The sequence below is a fragment of the Macaca mulatta genome, chromosome 17, assembly GCF_049350105.2.
Source record: "Macaca mulatta isolate MMU2019108-1 chromosome 17, T2T-MMU8v2.0, whole genome shotgun sequence".
Classification (NCBI taxonomy): Eukaryota; Metazoa; Chordata; class Mammalia; order Primates; family Cercopithecidae; genus Macaca; species Macaca mulatta.
Genome location: NC_133422.1, coordinates 93115944 through 93143407, shown reverse-complemented (window position 1 = coordinate 93143407; position 27464 = coordinate 93115944). Strand labels below are relative to the sequence as shown.

General features: G+C 49.3%; 1 protein-coding gene and 1 long non-coding RNA gene across 7 annotated transcripts in view; one reads left to right on the top strand and one right to left on the bottom strand.

Annotated features, from left to right (window-relative positions):
• Positions 1–27464, bottom strand: part of FARP1 (FERM, ARH/RhoGEF and pleckstrin domain protein 1) — a 303581-nt gene that overhangs the window by 8837 nt on the left and 267280 nt on the right. For 3 of the 5 annotated variants that reach the window (XM_028837234.2, XM_077973885.1, XM_028837233.2), the window contains 8 exons: positions 16639–16717; positions 9949–10186; positions 5425–5555; positions 2260–2328; positions 1949–2038; positions 1106–1188; positions 914–1026; positions 296–462 (listed from right to left, as the gene is read on the bottom strand). In XM_028837234.2, coding sequence (XP_028693067.2) covers positions 296–462; positions 914–1026; positions 1106–1188; positions 1949–2038; positions 2260–2328; positions 5425–5555; positions 9949–10186; positions 16639–16717 — 970 coding nt within the window. The remainder of the gene's footprint in view (positions 1–295; positions 463–913; positions 1027–1105; positions 1189–1948; positions 2039–2259; positions 2329–5424; positions 5556–9948; positions 10187–16638; positions 16718–27464) is intronic. The other 2 variants (XM_077973887.1, XM_028837235.2) reach the window with 1 other exon arrangement.
• Positions 11486–13560, top strand: LOC144336170 (uncharacterized). 2 transcript variants are annotated; one of them, XR_013407693.1, is made up of 4 exons: positions 11504–11623; positions 11710–11811; positions 13070–13168; positions 13423–13560. It is a non-coding gene; the product is annotated as an uncharacterized LOC144336170 (long non-coding RNA). The 2 variants fall into 2 exon arrangements; XR_013407694.1 differs by lacking the exon at positions 11710–11811 and having other exon boundaries at positions 11486–11623.

Here is a 27464-nt window from a genome sequence, read left to right as displayed (position 1 = left end):
AGAAAACAGGTGAAGAATGAGAGAAAACGATCTTATGGACGGCAACAGGGACTGATGAGCACCAAGAGACATGACTGCATTTGCGGGAGGTTGGCGCCCACTCCACGCCACCTACAGGGATACCTCCGGCAGGCTCCAAAGGGGGTCCAGCGTTGATCCTTCCCTGCTTAGCCACCGTGGGTGGGTGGGGCCACCCGTGGTGCCAGCCTCCCTCAAGGCCCTGGCCCAGAAGTTTGCCTGGGTTCTGCCTGGGCCAGCACAAGCTGGGAACCAGAGCTGCCCTGCCTCCGCGTACCTCCACTGCGATGCTGAAGTCCACCATGGAGACGCTCGTGTTGCGGTGCCAGCACACGTGCACCATTGTGTTGCCACGGTGCGGGGCCTGGCGCTCCAGCGACGTGCGCGAGGCGCTCAGGTCATCCTCTGACTCCTGGTCAGCCGCGGTGGCTTCATCAGGGGACTCTACAGGATGGAGCAAAAGGCAGCGCTTCGGATCTTTCCTGCCAGCACCCCTTCCTGATACCCTCTGAGGTGCCGGGAGGTTGGGGGGCTCACTGCAGTCACGCCCTGTGGTACCTAACCAGAATCTAATGAGGCCCCCACTGAAGGGGGACGGACCCTGGAGCCCTGGTCCCTCCCGGGTGTGTGGAGTACAGCCCTCACTCTGGGTGTGGACAGCCTGGTGGTCTCTCCGTGTGACAGGGGTAAATGCTGCCCCAGAAAAGGTAACTTCCCAGCTCCCTCATGCTGTTTTCAGGTGTTTTAGGAAAATGAACCGTCTTGATCTTTGGCTTTAAACACAAATGTAGACCACAGATGTGAGGCCCACCCGATGGGGTGGCTTTAGATGCAAAAATGCTGTCCCTCCATGAACCAGACCCCAGCATGGGCAGGCTGCCCTGGCCACACTCACTGTTGTCAGGGGGGCTGCTGGCCAGGAACTCGGGGGCGGGGCTGCTGCTCTTCTCCGCCAGGTCAATGGCCATCTGGATGTCCTCAACCCACTTCTCCATCTCAGACCGAGAACTGGAGACAGAGACGCGTCAAGTATTCAGGCCGCAGCATGTCAAAGGGGACACAGGCAAGGGGCGGGCTCCCGAGTTACCTGGCGGCCACGATGATGGACTGCCGCTGGCCCCGGAGGGTCAGGCAGTGGGGCACCCCCCACTCGTCTTCGCTCTCCTCAATCTGTGGGCAAGAGAAGATAACGTCACCGTGAGGGACGTGATGCACTTCCAAACGTCCCTGAGCTGGCAGCCAGGCAACTCGGAAAAGGAGGGGTGCCACTGAGCCGGGCTCAGGAGACCCAGAGCCCCACAGAGGGAGGAGGCACTCTGAGTTGGAAAAACCAAAATCGGAAAGGCGACAGGAAGATCGCAGCACGCTGAATGCTTTTGGCAGAGCCCACAAACTTCCCTCTCTCCAACCCCGGAGGACAGCGTGGGCACCAGCCAGGGCCACATCCCAGGCCCAGGCACCCTGTACACCTGCCTGCCAAGGGGGACAGGAGGCAGCCCTGAGCCAACTCGGGGGAGGATGAGGTGGCTGGCCCAGCTCCAGGGAGGGGCGCTGTCATTCTTGTGTGTGGCGAGGACTGTTGGGGCCCCTGGAGCCAGGCGCAGGCAGTGGGATACGAGTTCATGCCAGACGGCCTCATCGGCTTGCCCCTTCACTCGATTCTATAAGGAAGGGACCCGCACATCCCACGTGCAGGAGAAGGAGCCGTGTCCCCAGAGCCCCACTGGAGAAGCCCGAGAAGGCTGGATCTTTTAGGTGAAAGGGTTGCATGGTCTTCGATGGTCTTTGAGCCCAGGTCTCGTCACCAAGGTGACACTGGCCGCCCTCTCCCTTCCTATCCAGTCTCTCCCTTCCCCTCCTCGTCGCCGGGTCAGCAGTGCCCGCGGCCCCCCGAGGACAGGCCCTGGCCTCAAGCCTGCGCCGTACTCACCGTCATGCCATAGAGCGGGAGCTGCCCGTGGACTTTAAACTGATTGGAGGCCGTCAGCCCCCGGCTTGTGTACAGCAGGACGTCGTTGAACTAGAGGAACCAGAAGTGTGTAGAGGTGAGACCACGTGTGGACAGCAGGCCTCCCTCCAGCCTTCACCGTCCTCATCAACTGTCCTCAACTGTGCCTTCACTGTCCTCACCAACTCGGGCCTGGGCACCTCTGGCTGCTCCTCCTCCACCCCAGGTCCCCCCTCGGGGGCCTTGCTTGCCCAGGTGACACGATCCTTGTGAGGACGAACCTCTCCACTCACCAGGAAGAACATGCGCTGTTGGAGCCCCTTCCCCGAGAGCTTGCTGAGGCTGCCCAGGCGGATGAACTCCTGCAGGGGAGACAGACCGGGGGGCTGGCCACAAGCATGCAGACCCCGAGGGCTGATGGCCAGTGTGCAGACCCTGAGGGTTGACTTTGTAGCCCCTGAGGGCTGACTGTGAGTGTGCAGACCCCGAGGACGGACTGCGAGCGTGCAAACCTGCTGGCTTCCTCCCCCCTGGGTCCCCTGCATGGTGGAAGTTACAGCACTCAGCTGCGATTCACTGCATGCTTGCTCTGCCCCAGGTGCTGTGCTAAACCCTCACTAGGGATCGCCTGTCTCCTTCCCAGGAAGGTACAGGGCGGTACCACCAGCAGCTGCCCCAACAAAGGATACTGACGGTCGGGTTCAAGAGTGCCGGGGCCTGAGGACCATATGCGTAACCCCAGGATCCCCAGGGCTCCCCACGGTGAGGGAGATTAGAAGGACCCCAAGCAGTTCTCAAAGAAGGAGGAGGCTATAAAAAGTGGCAGCAAGGGACCCCTGAGGACGGAGAGGCCACATGGGAGCACTGTGGCTGGAGGAATCTTCTCCGTGATTTAAAACCCTGCTTCTCAATGAGCAGGAACTGCATTGAGGATAAAGGAGTGAGAGGCAGACGTGTCCAAGGCACCTCTGCATCCCGAGTGACATCCTCCCCGGGGCTGTACACTCTTGAGGGCATGCATTGCAGGGGCGCAAGCACTTGAAAAACAAACAAATGATCATTTTTCAATTGTGGTGGAATCCGCGAAACACTGAGCATGCGTGGCCTTCGCGCATTCACAAGGTAGCCCCACCATCACCACCATCTACTTCCAGAACGTGCTCCCTCGGGGGTCTCCCATCCCACCCTCCCATTCTGCTCTGGGTTGACTTGAAACAATGAGTGGATGTGAGGCAGCCTGATGAGTGAAAGAATCGGGGGATCATCTGAGCTTAGGAAGCAACACCCCAATTCCATCTTCACCTTTACTAATACAATGGCCTCCTCTCTGGAGCACATGGGATGCGCCTGGCATGTCCTAAGTATGAAGTCCTAATAAGGGAAAAGGAGCCAGGCTGGTGGGATCGAGGGAAAGCAAAAAGACAAAGCAGAGAAGCTATACAGGTCTGCCTTTCTTCGTGGTCCAGGACACAGCCCTCCTGCACAGATAATTCACCATCTTCCTGCACCCAGCTATCACCAGACCCTTGGCTGATAGAAAAATGCAAGTGAGTTCGCTGCAGCCGTGGCGTTATCATACTGCACAAAGCCCTTGTTGGCACACAGCACAGACACCACCTGATGAAAGTCCCCAGCAAGCCTTTGTCTCCTTGCAGTCACTTCCTCTCTTGCTGTTGCTTTCTGGCAATGTATTTTCCTACTTCTCTAATAAGCCTGCCTTTATCTATAACCGTCTTAGTAAGTGATTCTTACCGCCTGCACTGCCAGCCTCAGATAGTCACTGATCACCTGCAACACTGAGTGATTACAGGAGCTCCAGACGTGAGCCTGCACCTTCAATATCATTATTCTCATGTTTCAGATAAGGAGACTGAGGGGCAAATGATTAAGAAACTTGCTCACGATCACCTGGTCAGCCAGGGTGTGACAGAGCAAAATGCTTTCCATTGTGCTGTGGAACGTAATTAATGCCACTATACTACGTGTACATTTCATCTCTTCAATTAAATGTAGGTGGGGAAAAGGAAGATAATTAATAGGTATTACGTCATTTTCACATAGCACATCTCATTTGATCTTCATGACCTGTGAAGGAGAGGCTATGGTCTCCATGTTACATGGTCCCCTGCCACCCCAGGTTCTGGTAGAGCGAGACTTTGAACCCAGGGCCACCTCCTCCAATCCAAGGCTCTTTCCATTGCAGTGGAAAGTATTTCCTCAGAATAAGGAATTCTTTATCAATGGTCTCTTCACCATGTAGCATGATATGCTAAGTATTTTATACCTTTCAAAGCTGAGAGAAAATTACATCGATTCCGCAGGGCTTTTCTGAGGGTTCTGTGTGGATGGGTAAATAAGGTCATTAAGTGCCAAGGCCCGGCGGGATCTTCTCACCAGCAGAGCTGAGGCAATCCCAGCTCTAATTTCTGCCAGTGCTTAACCGCACCGCTCTTCTGACAATCTCTCACAACGTGGCTTCTGGGCAGTTTTGTAATGAGGCTTCCTGACAGAAATGCTCCAGTACACGGAGAGCTTCCCTCCCCTGCCCTGAGTTACAGATATCAAGTTTCCAGGGCAGCTGCCTGTTGGAAAAGACTAAAAGTCCCTGAGATCCTGGATCCTGGCCTGCAGGGTCAGGCAGGCCCGCAGCAGATCAAAGCAGCTACAGTGAGTTGTCTCTTGACCTAGGTGACGTAGGGTTTGAAATGGGAGTGCCACAGGGTAAAGATCCCAGAGAGAGATTTGATGAGATGTAGCAACTGAATAATACGTTTGATTCGTGGGTGATGATGGCTTCCTAGGAAGGGAAGTGGAGAAGGCAGGCTTTGTCCCTGTCCTCCACATTGTCACTGGCCTGGAAGGAGTGTGTGTAGGAAGCCGTGTTCGGTGGGAAGACCTGCATCTCAGGCAGGGGCTGGGGAGGGGAAGGCGACAGTGTCAGTGAACTTGCGTCTCTCCTGGACTTGCTTTCCAGCTAAGATTTGGTATTTTAATTTTGAACTGAAATTAAATTATATATAGAAGATTGAATTTTAAAAAAACTCTTCATACCTGCATGGGAATTCCTAGCATAATTTAATGCACTAACTTTCTGGCTTTATTACTATTTACCTAATTCTTTTTTTTTTTAATTTTCTATTTTCATTTATGCACATTTTTAAAAAATGAAATAAGCAATCTGAAATCTTCTGTGGGATACGGTAGGGGAAAAGGTAAAGAAGCGAATCACCCTGTAAAGAGAAAAACAGAATATGAGGTCAGAGGATTGCTTTATCTCCTCCGAACGTGATGATTCCGAAACAACGACACTGTCGTGTTTTTCCAGTTGTCTCCCAGGTGGATGGAAAGAGGACATTTTGCCTTGCAAGTGTCTCTATTCAACAGGTTCCAATGTAAGTCCCTCCGATGCCTCCTTTCTGCTCCCCTCTGCAGTGCATTGTGAGGCCACTGCCGCTTACCCTTCCTGGGACCACGAGATTGTCAATGCCAATCAAATCTTTCTTGAGTTCGTGCAGCTTCTGGAAATTCTCCATCTTGATCATCGTACCGTGGAGCTGTGCCACCATCTCCGTGATCTCTGCCAAAGCGGCTGTGAAGGAAAGACACACACAGTCTGCGGTGGGAAAGGCAGGTGGGGTCTTCCCCAAGTAGCTGTCAGCTCAGCGCTGCGGGAAAATCACTCCAGTCCTTGCATAGTATTCAAAGGTATCTTTTGAGCGAAAACAGTGTTATTTCTCTATAACGAAAATTGATAGTGCATTTTCTGAATTTATTTGCTTCCTTTTAGCATGTTAAAACAGTAAGTGACCCGTGCATGGCTACGTGGCATACGGCTGTCCTTCAATGAGACGGACTTGTTGGCTTAGAGGGGAAAGACACGGGGGGAAGAAGACTGCCTTGAATTGTGTCCCTGGGTAGACTTTTCTTTTCCCTCCTGTTACTCGGAAAGAACAAGGCACAGTGAACACAAAGAGGCCACAGAAAAATCTGGAGCAAAGTCGGCATCTCTTTGAGAGGAGGTGTAATTGATATTGTGAAGTGTCAGTATCACTCCAGGTAACTAACATTCCACCACACCCCAGTTCTGCCTTGTGTGGAAATTACACTGTTTGTCAAGATGGTTGCGAAGAATTGCTGCAGAATTTAAATTTTTTTATTATTATTTGTTTGAGACAGAATTTTGCTCTTGTTGCCCAGGCTGGAGTGCAATGGCACAATCTCAGCTCACTGCAAACTCTGCCTCCCAGGTTCAAGTGATTGTCCTGCCCCATCCTCCCAAGTAGCTGGGATTACAGGTGCGTGCCACCACGCCCGGCTAATTTTGTATTTTTAGTAGAGAAAAGGTTTCACCATGTTGGTTAGGCTGGTCTCGAACTCCTGACCTCAGGTGATCGACATGCCTTGGCTGCCCAAAGTGCTGCAATTACAGGCATGAGCCACCGCAACAGGCCTTTATTTTTCAATAGAGGCATAGCTCCCCTATACTGGTGGGCATCCTGTATTTAAAAGGAGCTAGTGCCTGATTAATACAAGCTTGGGTGGCACGCAAGTCCCCAGCGGCTGACAAGCTTGGGTACTTAGGTCAAGAAAAGCGAGAAATACTTGTTGACTGAACTTTAGGCTTCAGAACACTAAATACCTCTTTGACCGCTTCCCCCAGCATTTCCGTGTTGGAAGGGAAGCATTTAGTTTTCTTGTTTTTTCCCCCAAGGATGCAAGTTAAATTCTCCCAGGCTCATCAGAGAATGTGGTCTCAGCCATAGTGACAAATCCCAGGCCGCGCTCGATCTTCAGATATTACCACCCAGTTTGGTCCAGTAAACATTTACTTGGCACCCAGTGCTCAGTGGCAGGGCTGGGGGGAGTGACGGGGTTCTTAGAGGAAAATGATGGAATGATGGCCCCCTGGCCCCCAGTGCTCATGGGCAGGGGCGTGCTGGGAACAGCCCTTGGCACTCAGTATCCCTCCAGCTCTGGAAATCTAGGCTCCTACAGTGCTGCCACCTCATGCTTTAAGCTAGCCAGCACTTTCTTCCTCAATCCTCAAGGATAGACTATCTCCATTGGGTACTGTTTACAGAAATAGCAGAATGAAACTGGATCAGTCCACCAAGGACAGTGCCTGCAAAACCACACACACTGCTCTCACCCCCATGGGCGCTAGATCTGAGGAGTCCTCAGAGTCAGAAGAGGCCCTGGGTCCTTTCCTCCGGGCTCAGCCAACACATAGGCAATGCCCGTGTGACAGGACAAGGCGGACAGGAGGTCAGCTTAACATCAGGGGCCAGGCACAAGCTGAGGCTTAAAGGACGAGAGAGAGCTGGCCAGGAAAGGCCAAGGAGGTGGTGGCCAGGACTCTAAGCAGAAGGAACGGAATGCGCCAAGGTGTGGAGGCAAGAGGCAGCATGGTTTTTGTTTTTAGAGACTGGGTCTAGGTCTGTCGCCTGGGCTGTGGTGCGATCATAGCTCACTGCAGCCTCCAACTCCTGGGCTCAAGCGATCCTCCCACCTGAGCCTCCTGAGTAGCTGGGACTATAGGTGCATGCTCGTAATTTTAAAATTTTTTGCAGAGACAGGCTCTCACTATGTTGCCCAGGCTGCTCTTGAATTCCCAGCCTCCAATGATCCTCCCGTCCTGGCCTCCCAAAATGCTGGGATTACAGGTGTGAGCCACCACCCTTGGCCAGCATGGTTTGTTTTAAAGACAGATGGTCAACGACAAACCACGTCAGGAGGCACTTGTGTTCCCCTTCTGTGAACTGTCACTGTCTTAATTACTTTGTCGTCTACATATTGGGTTGCCTTTTTTAACAACTAATTTGTAGGAGTCCGCCATATATTCTAGATATTAACAATGATTTTTCTAGAACAAGCCTGATATCACTGTTTCCCTCCTTAAAACGCTTCCTGTTCAGCTTCTGCCGTTAGGTTGCAGCTTTGCAGGATCCATGGGGTGCAGTGGGACGTGGCTCCTGCTTTCGTTGCAGCCTCACTTTGTGGCTCTTCCTGTGCCCTGCACGCTTTTCACAATGTTCCGGTCTCTGTCCCCTCTGAACCTGAGCTGGTGGTGTTTCTAACTCTATTCTCCACACCCTCCCTTCACCCAGGAAAACTCCTATTTACATTTTAGCTCTGAACTTAGACACCATTTCCCTTCGAGATCCCCCCAACACCCCCCAGTGCCCCGGCTCCAACTGCACCGTCCACTTGTCTCTCACGGCCCTAGTGCAGGGTCGCCACTGCCCAGGTACCTGCCTGCAGACCCTCCGGCAGGTCCTGTAAGGTCAGGGGCCACACTGTTCCTTCTCCCTCACACGCCCAGGACAGGTTTATCCCTCACCCCCTTCCCACCCTTTCCCCACAAGTCCCCAAAGTCCATTGTGTCATTCCTATGGCTTTGCATTCTCATAGCTTAGCTCCCATTTATGAGTGAGAACATATGATGTTTGGTTAATACATGTCCCTTATAAAAGTGTATTAACCAAATATAGCTGGGGTGTGAGAGCTGGCCAGGCCAAGTCACAAAGACTTTCAATTTTAGCCTGAGGCAGTCAGCTGTCACCCAGGTTTTAAGCAAAGATATAAGAAGATGGATTTTTAAAAAGAGGACACGTTTGGCCAAAGAATTGGAGGTGTTTCTGACATTTCAGGCAAGACATGAGGGCCTTGCCCTCCTAGTGGGTGTGCAGATTCAGGCCACCTGTGCGACAGCCACCTACGCAGGGCCAGCTCCGCGTGCTTAAAGGCTAGGTCAGGAAGTGCAGACACTCACAGACCACACGTGACACCAGACAGAACAACTTCCTTTCAGAAGAGCACGCGTGGCCCTGTGGGAAAAGCAGGGTCTGGAATGGGGCTCTGACCTCTGAGTGACCCTGCAAGTCCCTTCCCCTGAGTCTCAGCGTCCCTATTTGTAAAATGGGATAGATAATGCAGTTGATCTAAAGGGGTCATTAAAGGAGTAACGGTGTGAGCATTGGCACAGTATCAGGTACACGGTACCTGGCCTGGGGCTGAGCAAGTGTGAACGGGTAGGACTGTCCATGAGATAGAAGGGCAGGACGGTGGTGACCATGGGTTCTAGGTATAGGTTCCAAATTATTTCCCTCCCAGCTGGGTGACTCTGGGCAGGTTCCTTAACCTCTCTAGTCTCGGTAGTCCCCGTAGGTAAGACGAACTCACCTGTGCCTGAGGCTTGGGAAGAGTTAATACAGCAGAGGTGCTTCTACGGCGTCAGGCACATTACCAACGCCCGGCAGCAATGAGCAACAGGATTTGTGACAAGCTATGTTCCGTGGCCACGGTAGAGGGATGAGTTTCAACCATGTGGGTAGAAGCAAGCTTCCTGGGTGAGGGCTAACTGTAAGCGGAGTTCTCTAGGGATCTTTGCACAAAACCACCCGGGGACGGGAGGAGAAAATGCACACAAGAGGGAAAGGAAGAAAGGGGTCACGATGATCATTAGCACCTTCTTTACTGTCAAGGTGTGGCTGGGCGTGGTGGCTCATGCCTGTAATCTCAGCACTCTGGGAGGTCAAGGTGGGTGGTGGATCATGAGGTCAGGAGTTCGAGACCAGCCTGACCAATATGGTGAAACCCCGTCTCTACTAAAAATACAAAAATTAGCCAGGCGTGGCAGCGTGCGCCTGTCATCTTAGCTGCTCCAGAGGCTGAGGCAGGAGAATCGCTTGAACCCGGGAGGTGGAGGTTGCAGTGAACTGAGACTGCGCCATTGCACTCCAGCCTGGGCAACAGAACGAGACTCCATCTCAAAAAGAAAAAAGAAAAGAAAAGAAAAAAATCAAGATGTAACCAAACACCAGATCAGGAATAAAAAGCAGCGCCTGCCCTGATGAAAACCTGGGACCCAGCATCGGCTGGTCTCTCTCCCTGGGAAGCCTCTCCCTGGCTGGGCTCAGTCTGGGAGCACCCGGTCTGAACCGTGCCATGGGCACCAGGTGGCACAGGCTCCCGGCACTCACCTCGGCAGTCCCTGAAGTCGGCGTGGCTCGGTGGGTGGTGTTTGCACAGCCGCTCCAGGACCTGCTTGTAGTGCATGAGCCGGTGCAGCGGCCGCAGGAGGAAGGTGTTGAGCGGTAGGTAACACACTTTCTGCAGCTCGAAGTCCCTGCAGAAGTTCTCCAGCCGCCGGGAGCTCTTGATCCCGTTCTCCAGGGCCTCCAAGGCCTCGCTGTGCTTCCACAGGTGAGCCGCCAGGTGCTTGGGGGACAACAGAGGAGGAGGGTCCTGTTCAGCTGACTGGGACCTGCGTTCCGCCCAGTTTCACTTGGGAAAATGAAGCGCACCTGCACTCTCTTTATTTCATCGATTTGTTTAATTCCCTTAAATTTCACATTGTTCATAGTTCACTCTTTGGTATTTCACTTAAGTTCTCAGGATGAAATAAAAAGGCCTATTAAGGTACTGAGCAGTTTAAAATACACACGGATCATAAAATATATGAGCTGTAGATATAACATCAGAGGCATAAATGTTCCTTTAAAATTGAGCCTGGAAAAACTGGGGAGAAATATATGAACAGGAGCTCCTTAAGGGTGGCTGTGGTTTTCTTCTAAATGTCATCAGATAACCACCCGGGGTCCATCAATAAGCATTACGTAGTTTTAAAACCACATTCCTGCTTCCCTCGCCCCATTTGCTCAGACAGTAACTAAGCAGCTATGTGAGCCCCTCCTCTGCCAGGTCAGGGAGATGGATGAGAGTCAGAAAGCGCCCTCACTCTCCTGGAGTCATGGTGGGGATGGAGACAGGGTAAGCGTTTGGATGACAGAGCATTAAAGGAGGAATGAATTCACCTGGGTGGGAGGGAGGAATTCCAAGGCAAGGACACTGCCAGGCAGATAGGGGGAGAGCAGGGGACAGGGGACACCACGGGACACAAAAGCCGAGGTTGCTTTCTTCAAGTCTCACTTGATAATCACCTCCTAGAGTGGGCTTGCTCTCTATGTGCTGGTAACTCCCAAATCTAAATTTTTATTTTGTGTGACAGGGTCTTGCTCTGTTACCCAAACTGGAGTGCAGTGGCACAATCTCAGTTCACTGCAGCCTCAAACTCCTGGGCTCAAGGGATCCTCTTGCCTCAGCCTCGGGCGGCTGGGACTATATAGGCTTGAGCCACCATGCCCAGCTAATTAAAATAAATAAATAAATAAATAAATATTTATTTATTTAGAGAGACAGGGTCTCACTATGTTGCCCAGGCTGGTGGTCTCAAACTCCTGGCTTCAAGTGATCCTCCCACCTTGGCCTCCCGAAGTGCTGGGAGTACAGGCATGAGGCACCACGCCCGGCCCAAAGTCTAGATTTTTCTATCATGTATGTGGGTGTATATTTGTATACATGTCTGTCTATAGATATAAAAGGCACAAAATGATGAAAGTTTTTGTAATTGACTTGTTTTTATAGAAAAGCCCATGGTAGTATCTGGCACAGGCGAGTAGCCCAAGTCAGAGAGGAAAACGCAGCACCAGACCCAGATTTCTCATCCCGGCTATGGCCTAACCTCAGTGGCTTCTCCACACCCATGCCCCGGAAAGAGCTGGAAACATAGGCTGTCCAGACACCCACTTCCTGCTGCCTCACCCGGGGCCCCCGTGTTTATTCTCTAACTTCAGAATGGGTACCACCACCAGCCAGGTACTCAGGACATTAAAACCTGGGGTATACTCCACATTGTTTCCTTGTCTGAACCCATCCCCAAGTCCTATCAATTTGTCCTCCAGAAAATGTGGGACCTGCTTTTGTCTTCTTTCCCATGGTCACTGTTCTCATTCCGGTCTGGCATCGTCCACTGCTGCGTGGTCTCCAGCCCCTTCCACTTCACTGTGAGTTGAGCCCCCTGAATGAACTTTCTGCGATGCCACTCAACAGACTCCTCTTAGGCCGGAATCCCTCTGACCTCTCTGGCACTGATGCTTGCCACTCACCCCGAGCCACCCACTGACCACCTTGCACTCAAATGCACCATGCTCTTGCACCCAGAGCCTCTGCCCACAATGCCCACTGCTGAGGACCCCCCCATCCCTCGGGGTTACTCCAGGGCCTGCCCTGCTCTGTACTCCTGCATCCTCCTGCACTCACTGCTGTGTCTGTCCACATCAGCCTTTATCACACAGCCTGCCTGCTGGGTTGATTTCATGACTTTCTATTTTGACATAGACATTCATAGGAAGTTGCAAAGACATATACAGGGAGGGACTGTGCACTCCTCACTCAGCCTCCCTCAATGGTGACATCCTGCAGAACTAGAGTATAGTATCAACACCAGGAAATTGACATTGGTACCGCCCACAGAGCTTATTCAGATGGCACCAGTTATACACGCTCTTGTGTGTGTATGCATGTGCGTGCATGTGTGTGTCGCTCTGTGCAATGCTATCACACCTGTGGTCCCCTATTTGATTTTGAGAGAGGGCATCATCATGTTGTAACATCCTGGCAAGTTGTCACATCCTTGGGGCCTGCCATATGCAGTGGGTGTCCAAAGGTCTTCCCTGTACATACTAAAGAGCAAACGAAGCAATGCACATACCCAGGCCAAGGCAGGGGTCTTGGGAGAACACACGAGTTGGCGGTGGCCGGAAGGCAGGGTAGAAGGTGAAGGGTTGGGAGCAGGGTCTGGAAAGATGGCCTAGGACTAGAGTAGAGGCTTTCTTCATTAGGTCTAGAGTTTGGATTGCATTCTCCAAACCACAGAGAACCAGGAGGGCTTAGCGCAGTCAGTTTTGTGTTGTATAAACAGCGACTCCAGCCATCATATAAGTAGTGGGTTGGGAGGCTGGGTTGGCGGGAGGGGACTCATTGGGAAGCTGGCCCGGTCGCCTAGCAGGAAGAAAACAGAGAGCCAGGAGGAGCAAAGTGGTAGAAGTGTGAGAAGGAGGTACAGGTGGTAGAAGCGTGGAGCGATAGGCGATACAGGAAGGAATGAAGGTCCCCACTTGCAAAGCAGGTAAAGGTCAGGATGAAAGGCCCTTTCTTTGCATTGATTTCCAAGTGCTTTTGTGTGTCTGGATGGATGTGTGCAGGTGGAGGTTCACAGCGTGGGCTGGAGGTCCTGATTTGGGTGTCTCTGATTCTCTGGAGGTGGTTAAAGACCCTGGACTACCTTCCCTTGGTCATGTGACCTCACTCCTGTGTGCAGAGGCTGGGAAGAGACGATCAGGCTGAGACTGATGACAGCAGGTGAGTGCACAGGTCGGGGGTGGGAGTGGAGTGGGAAAGACACTACAGGCTCGAGAACACTCTAAGCATTTGGACAACAGCGCTGGCCTGGGCTTCTCACATTTCTGGAAACTTCGGCTGTGCCCCTCCATGCTTTATAGAAATTCTTTAAAACAATAAAAACAGCAATTTAAAAAAAACCCACAACTAACTTCTCAAAAACGCTGCCAGTGGCTCTCACAGCCTCTCCATCTATTTTTATTTTGCTTGCACAGAGCTCCATGCTATAAACGCTCGTGGCATCAGCACACTCCTGAGATGCCAGCACAGCAGAGGAAGCTGGCTGAATGCAGAAATGCCAGCTCCCCAGACCGAGGAGAAATAATGCCAGGCGCGGAAATCAGGTGTATTTTTAGGTGGTCTTCTGCGCTGGGTTAGCGGAGGGGAAGGTGGGATGTCAGCCTCGGCGGGAAAGCAGTGGTGGGAGTTGGCACATAACCTGGAGAAGCCACGAAGGACACCTGCTGAACAGCACCACGCTGTGGACTATCTCCGCAGGTAGGGAAGAGCCTGGCAGCTCTCTGCTGCTGTCCCCAAAGGCCCACACCAGAGTCCAAGCCTCCTTGAAGAGGGCGCCCCCCTGGGGAGCTGTGATCTCAGATTGAGGAACACGGGGAGAAAAGCTGAGAAACCAGAACAGCACGAGAAAAAGTACAGAGCATGTGAAAAGAGGGAAAAGATGGAAGAGAACAACAGAAACAGCGTCATGTTACATAAGAGAGGAAAAAGGACGTTTCTGAGAACCGAATGAAGCTGGTCTGCAGTGACTACATCCCGTCTGATCCCAGCTATGTGACATCTGGAAGGCAAAACTATGGAGATGGTAAAATATCAGTGGTTGCCAGGGATTTGGGGGGCATCTAAGGGGGATGAATAAGTGGAGCCCAGAGGAGTTTTAGGGCAGGGAAACTGTTCTGTGGATCCCTGTCATTATATATTTGTCAACACCCACAGAATGTACACCACCGAGAGAGCCCTAATGGTCAACCTTGTCAATATTGGTTCATCAGTTTCCACAAGTGCACCAAGCCAATGCAAAAGGGTAATAGCTGGGGAAACTGTGTGTTTGGGGGTGGAGCGAAGAATATGAGCACTCTGTACTTTCTGCTCAAGTTTTCTGTAAAGCTAAAATTGCTTTGAAAGATAAAATACATTAACTTCAGAAACTCCCATGGAAAGTGGAAAAGATGTCTGTTGTCCTTCCGTCTGAATGTTGTCCTCAGCCGTAGCTCATGCCATTCAAAATACTGTGGCTGCGGAACATCTTAGGGAATTCTTGCTTTTCTTTTTCGCATAGGATTCTGCAACCCTGATCACTCCCACGGCCTCTCTCTGGTATTGCCCCAAATTGCAAAGGGTTGCTGTTTGAACACAGTGAAAAAACAAATAATACCTCAGGATTCAGTCAGTGTTATTGTGGTCTTTGTTAAGGGAAAGAGATTGACAGGAAATCTCTTGAGTGGCATTTGATCCTATCTTTTCTGTGCCACCCCCCGACCCTCCTCCCCTTGTCTCTCTCTCATGAGATTCATCTTTGTTTATTTATTGTTTATTTTTGAGATAGGGTCTCGCTCTGTTGCCCAGGCTCGAGTGCGGTGGTGCCATCATGGCTCACTGCAGCCTCAACCTGCTGGGCTCACAAGTGATCCTCTCCCCTCAGCCCCCTGAGTAGCTGGAACTACAAGCACTTACCATCACTCCTGGCTAATGTTTTTTATTTTTCGTAGAGACAAAGTCTTGGCATGTTGTCTAGGCTGATCTCAAACTTGTGGGCCCAAGCAATCCTCCCACCTTAGCCTCCCAAATTGCTAGGATCACAGGCATGAGCCACCACACCCCGCTGAGATATATTATTTTAATGGGAAAAACTAAACGCCAACCCACTTAGCTAGGTTCATGGGAGTTAAGACAAACCCTAACGGTAATTTCATTCTATGAGTGTCCTGTGTATAGTAGGTGCTCAGTTAGCACTGGGTGGATGGATGGGTGGGTGGATGGACTAAAATGGGGGCAGTATGAGCACCTTCTTTAGGGGGTTGCTAGCTTCTCGGGGCAGTTGTTAGTTTTTAAGGTTGTCATACAGACTCTGGGCAGTTGAGATTCAGGAAGATTGCTTTAAAATGTGAGTACAGGTGTATTCAAAAGACATGCTGTGTGGATTAAAACATTGTATGTTAAAAGAATTGTTAATGGAGTCAAATGAAAACAAAAAAAGGAAAATTTCTGATATAAGAGATGGGGCAGATTTTTTTGAATATGGTAGAGTATTAGTTTAATGTTTATTGACTTCTTTGGATATACTTTCACTTTTATGTCATTCATTGTAGATATTGCTGGATGATTAAAAACATATTTGCGACCAGGCGTGATGGCTCATGCCTATAATCCCAGCACTTTGGGAGGCCGAGGTAGGTGGATCACCCGAGGTCAGGAGTTTGAGACCAGCCTGGCTAACAAGAAGAAACCCCGTCTCTACTAAAAACACAAAAATTAGCTGGGTGTGGTGGCACGCACCTGTAGTCCCAGGTGCTACTTGGGAAGCTGAGGCAGGAGAATCGCTTGAACCTGGGAGGCAGAGGCTGCAGTGAGCCGAGATTGCGCCATTGCACTCCAGCCTGGGCGACAAGAGTGAAACGCCGTCTCAAAAACAACAACAACAACAACAACAAAACCAACCAACCAAAAAAAAAAAAAACCATATTTGCCTCGTACACTGATTTAAAGTCATAGAATTTACTAAAACACCTACATAGCTCTGAATCTAACATTTGTGTCACGGTTATTAGAAGAAACCAAAACAACTGGCTGAAAATGTAATGTTCAGACAATGTTTGTCTATGCCTTTTTTTTTTTTTTTTTTTTTTTGAGGTTTTGAATCATCCATTCCCAGAAAACACTTGTTCTTTTGGGAACAAAGCAAAACTTTCCAAACAAAACACCTACTAAAGATGCTTTCACTAAAGTGATTGGATTTTCATTCCTGCTTTGAAATAAAAGTATCTAGAAAGGCTGGAGAAGGGTTTGCCAAACAGTCATCTTCCTGCTGTGCCTTAGATTAGACCGGGGTGTCCGATCTTTTGGCTTCCCGGGACCACATTGGAAGAAGAATAACTGTCTTAGGTCACACATAAAATACACTAACACTAACGATAGGTGATGAGCTAAACAAAACAAAACAGAACAAAAAAACCCAAAAATCACCAAAAAAAAAATCTCATAATGTTTTAAGAAAGTTTATGAATGTGTGTTGGGCCACATTCAAAGCCGTCCTGGGCTGTACGCGGCTGGTCGGTGGTGGGTTGGACAAGCTTGGTGTAGACAGTTAAATCAGGAGATGCACGCTGATGGAAATGGCTTATAGCCTACACCCACAGCAGCCCCGCTCGATTTTCCTCGGTGAACTTGCTCCACCCAAATCTCAACCAGCTCACCTTCATGCCCTGAATGTTCTTCAGCATGACATCGCCGATTCTTTGGTAATCTCTGATTTGGGCATTCGAGCGGCCTTCCCTGAGAGCAAAAGCAAAGGGTTGAAAATGCAAAGCGTTAGTAGTGACATGACCAGAAGAGGCCCAGCCCTGGGTTACAAATATCAGCCTACTGCTTTCTTTCTAATCACCCCTCCCTGGACATCTCCTGGACCTCTCCTGAACTTCTTATGGAGTCACGGAATGTTACCGTTGGAGGGAGACTTGGAAATTACCCCACTCATCCTGCGAAGAATTCCACTTACGATTTGAAAGAGACAAGAGAGAACCAATTTCCGATCCTTTTAATGTGGTTTAATTATTTTACTCTACCCATCTGCACACTGGAGTTTGATTTTATATTAATTTTTTCCATCCACACTTGGGTGATTTTAGCATCATTAGGTCAGCACAGAGATCATGTGCAGTAAGTGGCTTGTAAACAGATTCTATCCTAGAGATGGGTACCGCTAGACACCTGCAGGAAGCAAGACTCAGCCCCAAAGCAAGGTTTCTGCTTCTAAGAGTGCTTGCCTGAAGCAGACCAATAGCTGTCCATAGCCCTTGGGAAGAGAAATGCATAATTGAGAAAGGACAGGAGATGGTACGTGAAGGTGGGAGTGACGCAAATGCCATAGAATAGGGTAGGGTGGGTGGCCCAGGAACAGACAGGCATGGAGGGGAGGGCCATGGCCCCCCAGACACGTTGGGTGCTAGACAGCAAAGCTGTGGGCACTTTCAGTGAGGTTTGGGGTACACGTATACCCTTCCAATGGCTCACTGATCAACGCAGAGAGAAATATAAAAACATGGATGGTAGCGAGTATTTATTAAGTACTGTCCATGCACCGGACACCATGCAGAGTTCATTACAGGCATGAGCCCTTTTAGTCCTCATAGAAACCCTCTGCGGCAGGTACCACTATCACCCTCATTTTACAGTGAAGGAGACAGAAGCATAAAGCAACCATGAACTTGTCTGATATCTGTCATCACGAGGTGTGAACTCACACAGGAGCTAGCTCTAGTTTCCCAGGCCACACACCTAACCGTTATGCCGGTGCATAGCCGCAGACTTTCCCATCAGTGAGAAAGGAATTTCCCAGAGACAATTAAAACATCGTTTTCAACAATCAACCTGGCAATTATCTTTAAACCAACTGTCCAGGAAAACCAGAAGCCAACTTACATGAAAGGAACGAATTAAAAACAACAACAAAAACCCGGCACCAGGCTTCTAATAGGAAGTGAGAAATCCTCAAAATGGAAAAAAATAGCTGGTAACTGAAGTCAGGAGGGACCCAGGATCTACATACACCTTATGCTGGTTAGTATCGAGTGTCACCTTGATTGGATTGAAGGACGTAAAGTATTGATCCTGGGTGTGCCTTTGAGGGTGTTGCCAAAGGAGATTAACATTTGAGTCAGTGGAGTGGGAAAGGCAGACCCACCCTCAATCTGGGTGGGCACAACCTGATCAGGTGCCAGCGTGGCTAGAATAAAAGTAGGCAGAAGAATGTGGAAAGACTAGACGGGCCTAGCCACCCAGCTACATCTTTCTCCCATGCTGGATGCTTCCTGCCCTCGAACATCAGACTCCAAGTTCTTCAGCTTTGGGACTTGGACTGGCTTCCTTTCTCCTCAGCCTGCAGACGGCTTACGGTGGGACCTCACCTTGTGAACGTGTGAGTCAATACTCCTTCATAAACTCCCCTTTATATATACATCTATCCTATTAGTTGTGTCCCTCTGGAGAACCCTGACTAATACACACCCCACAGATGTGGTAGCTAAGAACCTTCTGGCAATGCGAGAAAAGGCTTCCACTGGGACACTGAGAGCCTTCCTGTTGACTCAATCTCTGATTCATCAAGGATCTTCTGATGAACAGAAGAGGGCAAGGAGAATGCACACGCTTAATTAAGCAAACCCAGAAGATACAAAAGTCATCGTGTGTAGAAACAGGTTGCTCCTGGCTTCACAATCCAGGCAATCAACAGCATTATTTATTCTATTGGTTCCAACTAAGCATATAGAGCAAATTACATCACAGGGGAGACTGAGGGCACCCAAAGCTTTTAGATAATGAAGTTTCTCTAAAATGAAAGAAAAGAGAGCACCCCCAGGCTCCCCAGCTCCTTCCTGGGTCTTCGTTCCTGCCCTGTGTGCTAGGAGTCTTCAACCTGGTCCGTTTTCTTCCATCAGCACAGCATACTCAGTCCTTTGCGTTCTCTTAGCTGCCTTCATTGGCACTGCTCGTCTGCTAATTAAACACATCTCTCCCCACCGCTCTCCTAAAAAGGTTCTGGGAAGATGGCCATTAGCCTCTGAGCCACCAGAGCCCATCTCCCCTCCTCCTATATTCGGGCTTTCCGGGCTGGTCAGCCCCACTGCATGGCCCTCCAAGCTCATCCGCTAGGGGACGCTTTCCTCTCCAGACTCCCTCATTTCTCTTCAGGCCAACTGTTCAAATCTCGTGGCCACCTCTTCAGGCTGCTCCCAAGCTCTCTGTGTGTTTTGGGAGCCCTTTGGTGGTCCTCGCTTTTCACCCTCTACTTCTTCCTATACAAGCCCTCCTATTTGCCCCATGGCAAATAGGAGTTCATGATGAAATATCAGTTCATGATGCCAAACCACGGCTGATGCAGGTAATGCATTTCTTAGACCATCCAAAATGCTCCATGCGAATGACCCCACATCTTGTATCTCAAACATAAGATGTTCCAGATTTTCGGATCTTACTTCCAACACCAAATCCTCTTCCTCCATTTTAATTTTTTTTTTTTTTTTAAGATATGGGATCTTGCTTTGTCACCCAGGGTGGAGTGTGGTGGTATCATCACAGCTTGCTGCAGCCTCAAACTCCTGGTCTCAAGCCATCTCCCTCCCTCAGCCTCCTGAGTAGCCACTTAGAGGTGTGCACCATCATGCCAGCTTATTTTTTTTTTTGTAAAGATGGGGTCTATTTTGTCGAAGCTGGCCTTGAATTCCTGGACTCAAGTGATCCACCCGCCTCAGCCTCTCAGCTGGGGTTATAGGTATGAGCCACAGTGCCTGGCCTTGTTATCTGGAACTTAAATAATTGGCCCCAGAATTTTTTGAATGGATCTGCCATTTGAGAACATACAGAAACAAAGGACTGAAGTTCAGAGGACATCATTTAGATATTCTAGTGAGAGTCTGGATTTCGGGGGAAGAAATGGGGAGGCTTCTGGCTTCCATTAGTAATAAGCAACACCCTCTGTCTCATAGACACCCCTATTCAAGAGAAATGAAGGGCTGGGAAGAGGATGCTGGGTGAGGGCAGTGGGGACTGAGATGGAAGCCAAATGTCATCTATTTCACTTTCTCTGTTCTTTTGCCAACTATTTATTATCTACTGATGTTAAAACTCCAAACTCGAAAGAACCTTCCTTCCCACATCCATCTCTCTCTAAGTCCCCAGCATCTTTCATGGGAGAGACGGCTCTGGGTTGACACCAGACCCCTGTGCGGCTGGGACGATGCAGATGCCTAATTGTAAAGGGGTCAGGTTACGTGATGTGGTGAGTACAGGCTGGGGGCCTCTGAAGTCACTGCAAACAGTACAACACATCTGTCTTTCTCGTCTCGTTCTGTCCCCACCTCAGGTCACATAGCAAGTCCCAGCCCTGCTTGGTTCCAAATACACAGGACACAGCCCCAGGGACTGGGGGCAACATCCAAATTCCTGCTGCCCATCTAGAAATATCCTCATGGTATTACTTCCTCTACATGTCACTACCTCCAAATCTATAAAGCCAAAGTGTTCCTTCTATTATGAACAGCTAAAAGGTCACTGGACTATCAAGAACATGAAAAGGAATTCTAATCCTTCCACCACGTCCTCCGGATGTTAACCTCACAAGAAAGGGGTCCTTGTCCGCAAGGCAGGGCCACATATTTGTTGCCTGCGTAATTACCACACAGCAACAAAGATGAAAATTCTTTTGACAATTTCACTTAGGAAAACCATGTAAAGTCTGCTAAGAAGCTGCGTGGACGCTCCATTCTGACCTGTGCAATGTGATGAACTTACTCCCAGGAGCCACGACACATCACCTCAGCAAAGGACTCAGCACATACTCACACACTTCATGAATTTTCAGGTCTTCCTGACCTCATATCCAAACTTCATTCACCACAATGTGAGCTGGTCAGTCATTCAGCAGCAGACTGACTAACAGCAAGGAAGAAGAAAAGGACATGAAAATGACCAACTGTGGGCGGGCCGCTGGCCAACAGCAAGGTTGTCTCCAAGGGTGGACTGTGAGTGTTTTGCCCACCATCTCCCTAAGAGGAGGCGGAAGGACAGCCTGTACGAGCTTTGTCTCTGACTGCCAAGAAACACTCGTGCAGGCTGTCGTCGCAGGCAGGGGCAAAGCCAGTCACGATCAATCAATACTTAGCCCTCTTACTCACCTCCCCAACTGCAGGGTCAACATAAAGCCCATTTAGAACATCAGAGAAACAGTTCACAGTGTGCTGGTGACCTTGGTGGCAATAACATCTCCCAACTCTCCTCTAAAGCATCATGAGCCCCAGGGCGTGGGCTCCCTCTGACAGGGCGTGTTTTCCGGAAAGCAGTAACATTTGGCCAGGCTGTGGTGAAGTGCCCGGGGAGATTCCTTAACCATGAAAGAGGGCAGTGACTGGCACGCTGCATATCCCGAGGGCCCAACGTAAACCCAAGCGTGTTTACTCATCACCCAGCTCTCCCCTTCTCTCCTTGCCACAATACGAAGAACCGTCTCCTCAGAGTACACATGCCAGCAGTGCAGCGTGGAGCTCAACGGCTCATTTTTGTCCCCTGGCTCTATCTCTAGATGCTCACTCAACCCCGAAAACGGATCTTTTTTTGAAGCCTCTTAGTCTTCACTTGCAACACCAACACCACATCATTGTCCTCACTACTCCCTGCAGTGTCTAGGATTCTAAATGGAAAAAAAAGTATGAAATTATGTATGCTTGTGTGTCTGTGTAAGCGAAAAGCATAGTGTGAACTGAGTAAGTGGGAACAGACGGACCCTACATTAATATATGGGGTGGGGAGGGTGGCTGGGTTCCAAAAGCAAACAAATTAGCCGAAGTCACAGTGTGTGTGTGTGTCTGTGTGTGTGTGTGTGAGTGTGTGTGTGTGTGTGTGTATACATATAGTTTTTTTTTTTTTTTTTTGAGACAAGAGTCTCGCTCTGTCACCCAGGCTGGAGTGCAGTGGCGCGATCTTGGCTCACTGCAACCTCTGCCTCCCGGGTTCAAGTGATTCTCCTGCCTCAGCCTCCCGAGTGGCTGGGATTACAGGCGCCCGCCACCACACCCAACTAATTTTTGTATTTTTAGTACAGATGGGGTTTCATCATGTTGGCCAGGCTGATCTCGAACTCTTGACCTCAGGTGATCCACCCACCTCGGCCTCCTAAAGTGCTGGGATTATAGGCGTGAGCCACTGCACCCGACCTAATATATTGTGTATGACATATGTATCAGCCACATGTGATATATGCAGATTTTTCAGTAAAGTCCCATTAATCTTAGCATTAATTCACATGCCTACTTGTCAAGACGACATTTGTGCGAGAGGCATCTTCCATGGGCCGGGGACGCCGCACGCGAAACACAGAAGACAGAAGCCCTCCCATTCTCAGCCACCCTCAAGTCTGTCAATTACACTCTTAGGTTGCTCAAAACTATGGCTTCTTTCTTGCCTTCCTGAGGTTTACCACCAGGTCGAGTTGAAAAAGAGGATCAAAAGTGACAACCCAGTCACGGGCAGGTTTGATAGCACCCAGGTGAGCCCCGATGTCACTCCTGTTGCCAACAGGGCACATACTAAAATACAGCAGAAGAGAAGAGCCGTGTCAGACTCGTCAGTGGCCTGGAGAGTGCTTTCTCTCAAGTGTCTTCTAGTAGAAACCCACCTGCAAATTCTGGCAATTGGAAAAAGAGTTTCATTTGTCTTAGGGAAACAGCTTGCTCTCAAAGCACTGTGAACTATACAGTCATGAATAAGGCAGAAAATCCAAGAAAAACTAGTTCCAAGCTATGCTTAAGCACATGAAATCTGGCCAGGCGTGGTGGCTCAACGCCTGTAATCCCAACACTTCGGGAGGCCAAGGCGGGCAGATCACTTGAGGTCAGGAGTTCAAGACCAGCCTGGCCAACATGGCGAAACCCCTTCTCTACTAAAACTACAAAAATTAGCTGGGTGTGGTGGTGCACGCCTGTAATCCCAGCTACTCAGGAGGCTGAGGCAGGAGAATTGCTTGAACCTGGGAGGCTTAGGTTACAGTGAGCCAAGATCACGCCGCTGCACTCCATCCTGGGCAACAGAGGGAAACTCCATCTCAAAACAAAACAAAACAGCAAACAAACATGCAATTTTACTCATGCTTAAAAAGGAAACAAGGCCAAGTGTGATGGCTCATGCCTATAATCCTAGCACTCTGAAAAGCTGAGGTGGGGGGATTGCTTGAAGCCAGAAGTTCAAGGCTGCAGTGATCTATAATCATACCACTGCACTCCAGCCTGGGCAACAGAGTGAGATTTTGTCTCTAAAAAACTAATAAAAATATAAATAAATAAAAGGATATTCCATCATACATTTTGTTTAGCCACTCATGTCAATGGACATTTGGGTTACCTCTTCCTTTTGGCTACTGTAGATAAAGGTAGAGTCCCTGCTTTCAGTTCTTTGGGGCACATGCTGAGGAGGGGAACTGCTGGATCCTATTGTAATTCTGTGCTTAGTTTTTTAAGGAACCCTTATGATTTTTATTTTAATGATACCTAGCACAAACACTTGAAGCTTCAGAGAGCTGGTAGAATGATAAGAAAAGTATTTAATTCATTTTTGTTCTATGATGGCTCACTAGTGCTTCTATAAAGATGCTCCATTTTTCTGGGCAGTGAAACAATTTTCTGACCTGCTCAGTCATCTGCACTTCAGCCACTGGCGTCAAAGCAACACAACGCTGCTCCCCTGTCAAACTCCTGACAGCAGCTTGTGAGAGTGTCCCATCCCGGAAAGAGCCCCCTCTCTGCCCTGGAGGGCTCTCCAATCCCTCAGGACGCCCTTCTCACATCTCTTACCACTGCAGGACTTCCTCCTGCCTGAAGTCTGCTCCTGTACACCAAGAACTACCTTCCTCAAACCATCCTTGCCCTCCTGGCTGCCATTCTCCAAGACCTGCTGTCTTCTGGACCCTCCACCCCTATGTGTTTTTTGTTTTTTTTTTTTTCAAACCTCTGGTGGCCTCTTCTGTTTCTTTTACTAGTTTTTATGCTGCCATGATCTACATTTATGGAAAGCAAGCTGCTTTCCATAAATAGTTGATAAAGGTATAGTCGAGAAGATTCTGCCCTCGGCTCTCTTTTCCTCTCAATGTTCTCTTCCTTGAAGATCTGATTCTTCTTGTGGATAACTTCCAAACCTACACCTTTCTGCCTCATTTCCTTCCCAAGCCTGGGACCCACATTTCCAACTGTCTGGAGCACTTTATCATGGGGCCTCAAAATTATCGTTCCCAAAGCAAGCTCATCTTCCCTTATTGTACTTGTATGCTTCTTTCTTCCTGGCTTGATTTCCCTCCCATTTTCATGACCATCCTCTGAGCTGACTGTGTTCAAAACTCTAGGTGGCCTCCCCTCTCCTTCCCCGCTGTCCCACAGAGCCCTGGCCGCCCAGTGATATCTCAACATTCAGTCAGTCTGGTCCTCCCGGCCAGTCTCCTGCATGCTTTCCACGTGACTCTGGCCAAAGTTTCTCCTAAAATGTGCAGCTGATCCTCCATGAAAACTGTGTGCACCCCATAGCCAATTCTGAGGGCCCCTTTGTACGACTGACTGTTTGCTGTCTTCCAGCTCCCAGCTGGCTCGTAAGTGGAGTTTTGTACCCTGCAGAATCTACCAAGGCACTCTGTAGCAAAGCAGGCCTTCCATCCATCTCGGAGAACCCAGCTGGTCACCTTGCACTCAGCCTCTGCCTGTCACCTCAGGGCTGGCATTTGGGAGTCCTGACTGCATGCCAAAGGTTGTTAAGTGGCTCTCTCTGAACTCATTTGAACAGCTGAGTAAACTGTTCTTGCCTTCACAAGGAAAAGAACTCCTGAAGTTATTAGAACTCACCAAACCAGTTTCTTTGTTTTTGAAGAAAGCAGGTAATGTGGCTTTGCCAGCAAGAAGCAGGCCTTGGGCGTCCTCCTTCTCAGATGTGTTTACTCAGGAGAAGGTGACATTTGGAAAGGGGCAGGTGTGTTTGCTGAACTGAGCTTCAGCCTAACAATTCCGGAAAACTTCCTGAGACTTTCTCTGCCCTGTAATTTCCCCACTGTTGATGGAAGTATATTGCAGTCTCATGCAGGACTGCGAAGGGAAAGTCACACTCACTAGATCACTTATGTACCAAATTCTGGGGAACTTTTGGTGCATATTACACTTTAGATCTCTTTCCATTAATGGTAATCATTGAAAATATTATCATGGAATAAAATCTACACTTTAGTTAACATAACGTACCAACGTTGTTTTCTTAGTTTTGCCGACTCTCCTATGGTGACATAAGATGTTAATGGGAAGTGGATGGGTGCAGACCATATACAAACACTGCTGTCTTGGCAACTTTTCTCTGGGATTATTTCCAAATAATTATTTCCAGATAAAAAGTTTATTTTTAAAAAATGATCAGCTTCCCCGCTTTCTCTGTGCAGTGCAGTATACTAAGTCCTTTCCAGACACTGTGCCATTTGCGTAACACCCTGCATGGGAGATGTCATCCACATTTCACCCAGAAGGAAATGTGGTTCAACAAGGCCCACACCTACAGCTGAACACACCCTCACAGCAGGGGTGTCACCTCAAATTCGGATCTTACCCATCCTCATCGACAGGAGCCAACCTGTGCTTCCTGTATCACGGCAATAGAGGAAAGGCGTGGGTACACATACATGCACTGAACACACACACGTGCAGTTTGTCATTCGGTAGCCAGGGTGAATCCTTTCTTAATAAACTTTCCTGTGACCCATTCTTCTCACTGAATAGATTCAGCCAGAGGATTGCCTGTTCTGCATAGGCAATGATGGCCCATGTGTGTCCTCAGGGACAGAATTGGCAGCGACGCTCCATGCCCACCCTGGATGTGACACCCACACCTGCGAGAGGACCCGGCCCTCTGTGCCCTATGTGCCTGCCTCCTCCTTTAAGAGTACAAGTCCCCCATGGACAAAGCCTGCCACTCACACACTCACCTACTCATTCATTCATTCATATATTCCTTCATGCACTGCTTGTACACTAAAGAGGCAAGAGTTATAACCAGTCTATGACATGCAAACCAAGGAATCATAGACTGTAAGGACTGTCAGAGGCACTGCAGGGTTGGTTGTTGCAGAAGAGGTATTCATCATGATCACCCCAAGAAGTACTTAAAAAACAGATTCCTAAGTCTCACTCCTAAAGTTCCAATTCAAGAGCGTTGGATAGGGCCTGGCAATCTGCATTTTTCAAAGCCCCCTCTAGTTCCCAAGCCTAGTGACTCTGAGGCACCGCCAGCTTTGGGGTTTTGCTCCACAATAAATCCTGTCTGGACATGGCCAGTCAGTCTCTGCTGGAGCACCCCGGAGGTGAAGGAGCTCCTGACCTCACAAGGCAGACTCTCACTGCCACGCTGCTCTTAGGCTTCGGGAATCCTTTTCTGCGTTCAGACGTTGTGCTTCTTGGGAAAATCACTCCATTGTTTCAATTTTGTCCTCTGATTCCACTAAGAAGATGCGTATGCCCTTTTCCACAGGACCAGACTGCAGGTACCTGATAGGAGCCATCATGCTTTCGAAAGTCTCTTCTCATCCAGTCACTCTGTTGTGATGGAATGCATTCTCATCCCATTTCACACCTGAAAGTCGAGTGTGGCGTAGTGTTCTGCGAGAGTGCCAAACCTTGAATTTTGAAGGAGCCACCCTTTTCCAGGTTCTGGGCTCTTTTTAATGAGGCATTTTAGGGCAAATGTTCTTGACCTTGGCTACACTTTGGAATCACCTGGGAAGTTTAGAAACTACCAATGCATTGCTTCTACCCTTCAGAGACTCTGATATAACAGGGCTGGGTTGTATCAGGCTGCTCAAGGTGACTTCAACGAGGAGCCAATGTTGAGAGGTGCAGATCTAGAGAGACACTGCTTTCTCTCTGTGTTGGTCTATGGCTCATACTACACTCATTCACACTCAGCCTTTTTCCCTTGGAACTCCTGCCACACCAGGTCCTCCTCATCATGTTCTTGAGTAATTGATTAGCTGAACTTCACTGCAGCCCTTTCCAATGATCCCTGACCAGTGTTGTGTATTTGGGTTTGGGTCTATTGTTGAAAGGCTGCAACAACCAGTGCAGGTCCCACTGATGGAGCTGCTTGTTGACTATCTGCTTTCTCTCTAGCTTTGAGAACTTTACATGCTTCTGGTGTCTTTCTGTAAAACATGGGTTAAATTATGGATCTTAGAAAGATACTTTACTGAAAACCCTCTGGGAATCAAATTATATCAACTGCTTTTTAAGCAACTCAATACTCTTTCACAGATAAGGTAACGACTCATGGTCATGGAAGATCCATGCATGCATACGGCATTTATTCTGAAAATGAGTCGTATTAGACAGCTCTCTGCATTTCTCTCTGGTGGCATCCTCCAATGGGGAAGCCAGCTGAAGCCGCCATGATGGGCTTTTAGGGTACTGCAAACTGATGACATTTCCTATGTGTGGCCTCTCCAACCTTATTAAATCAA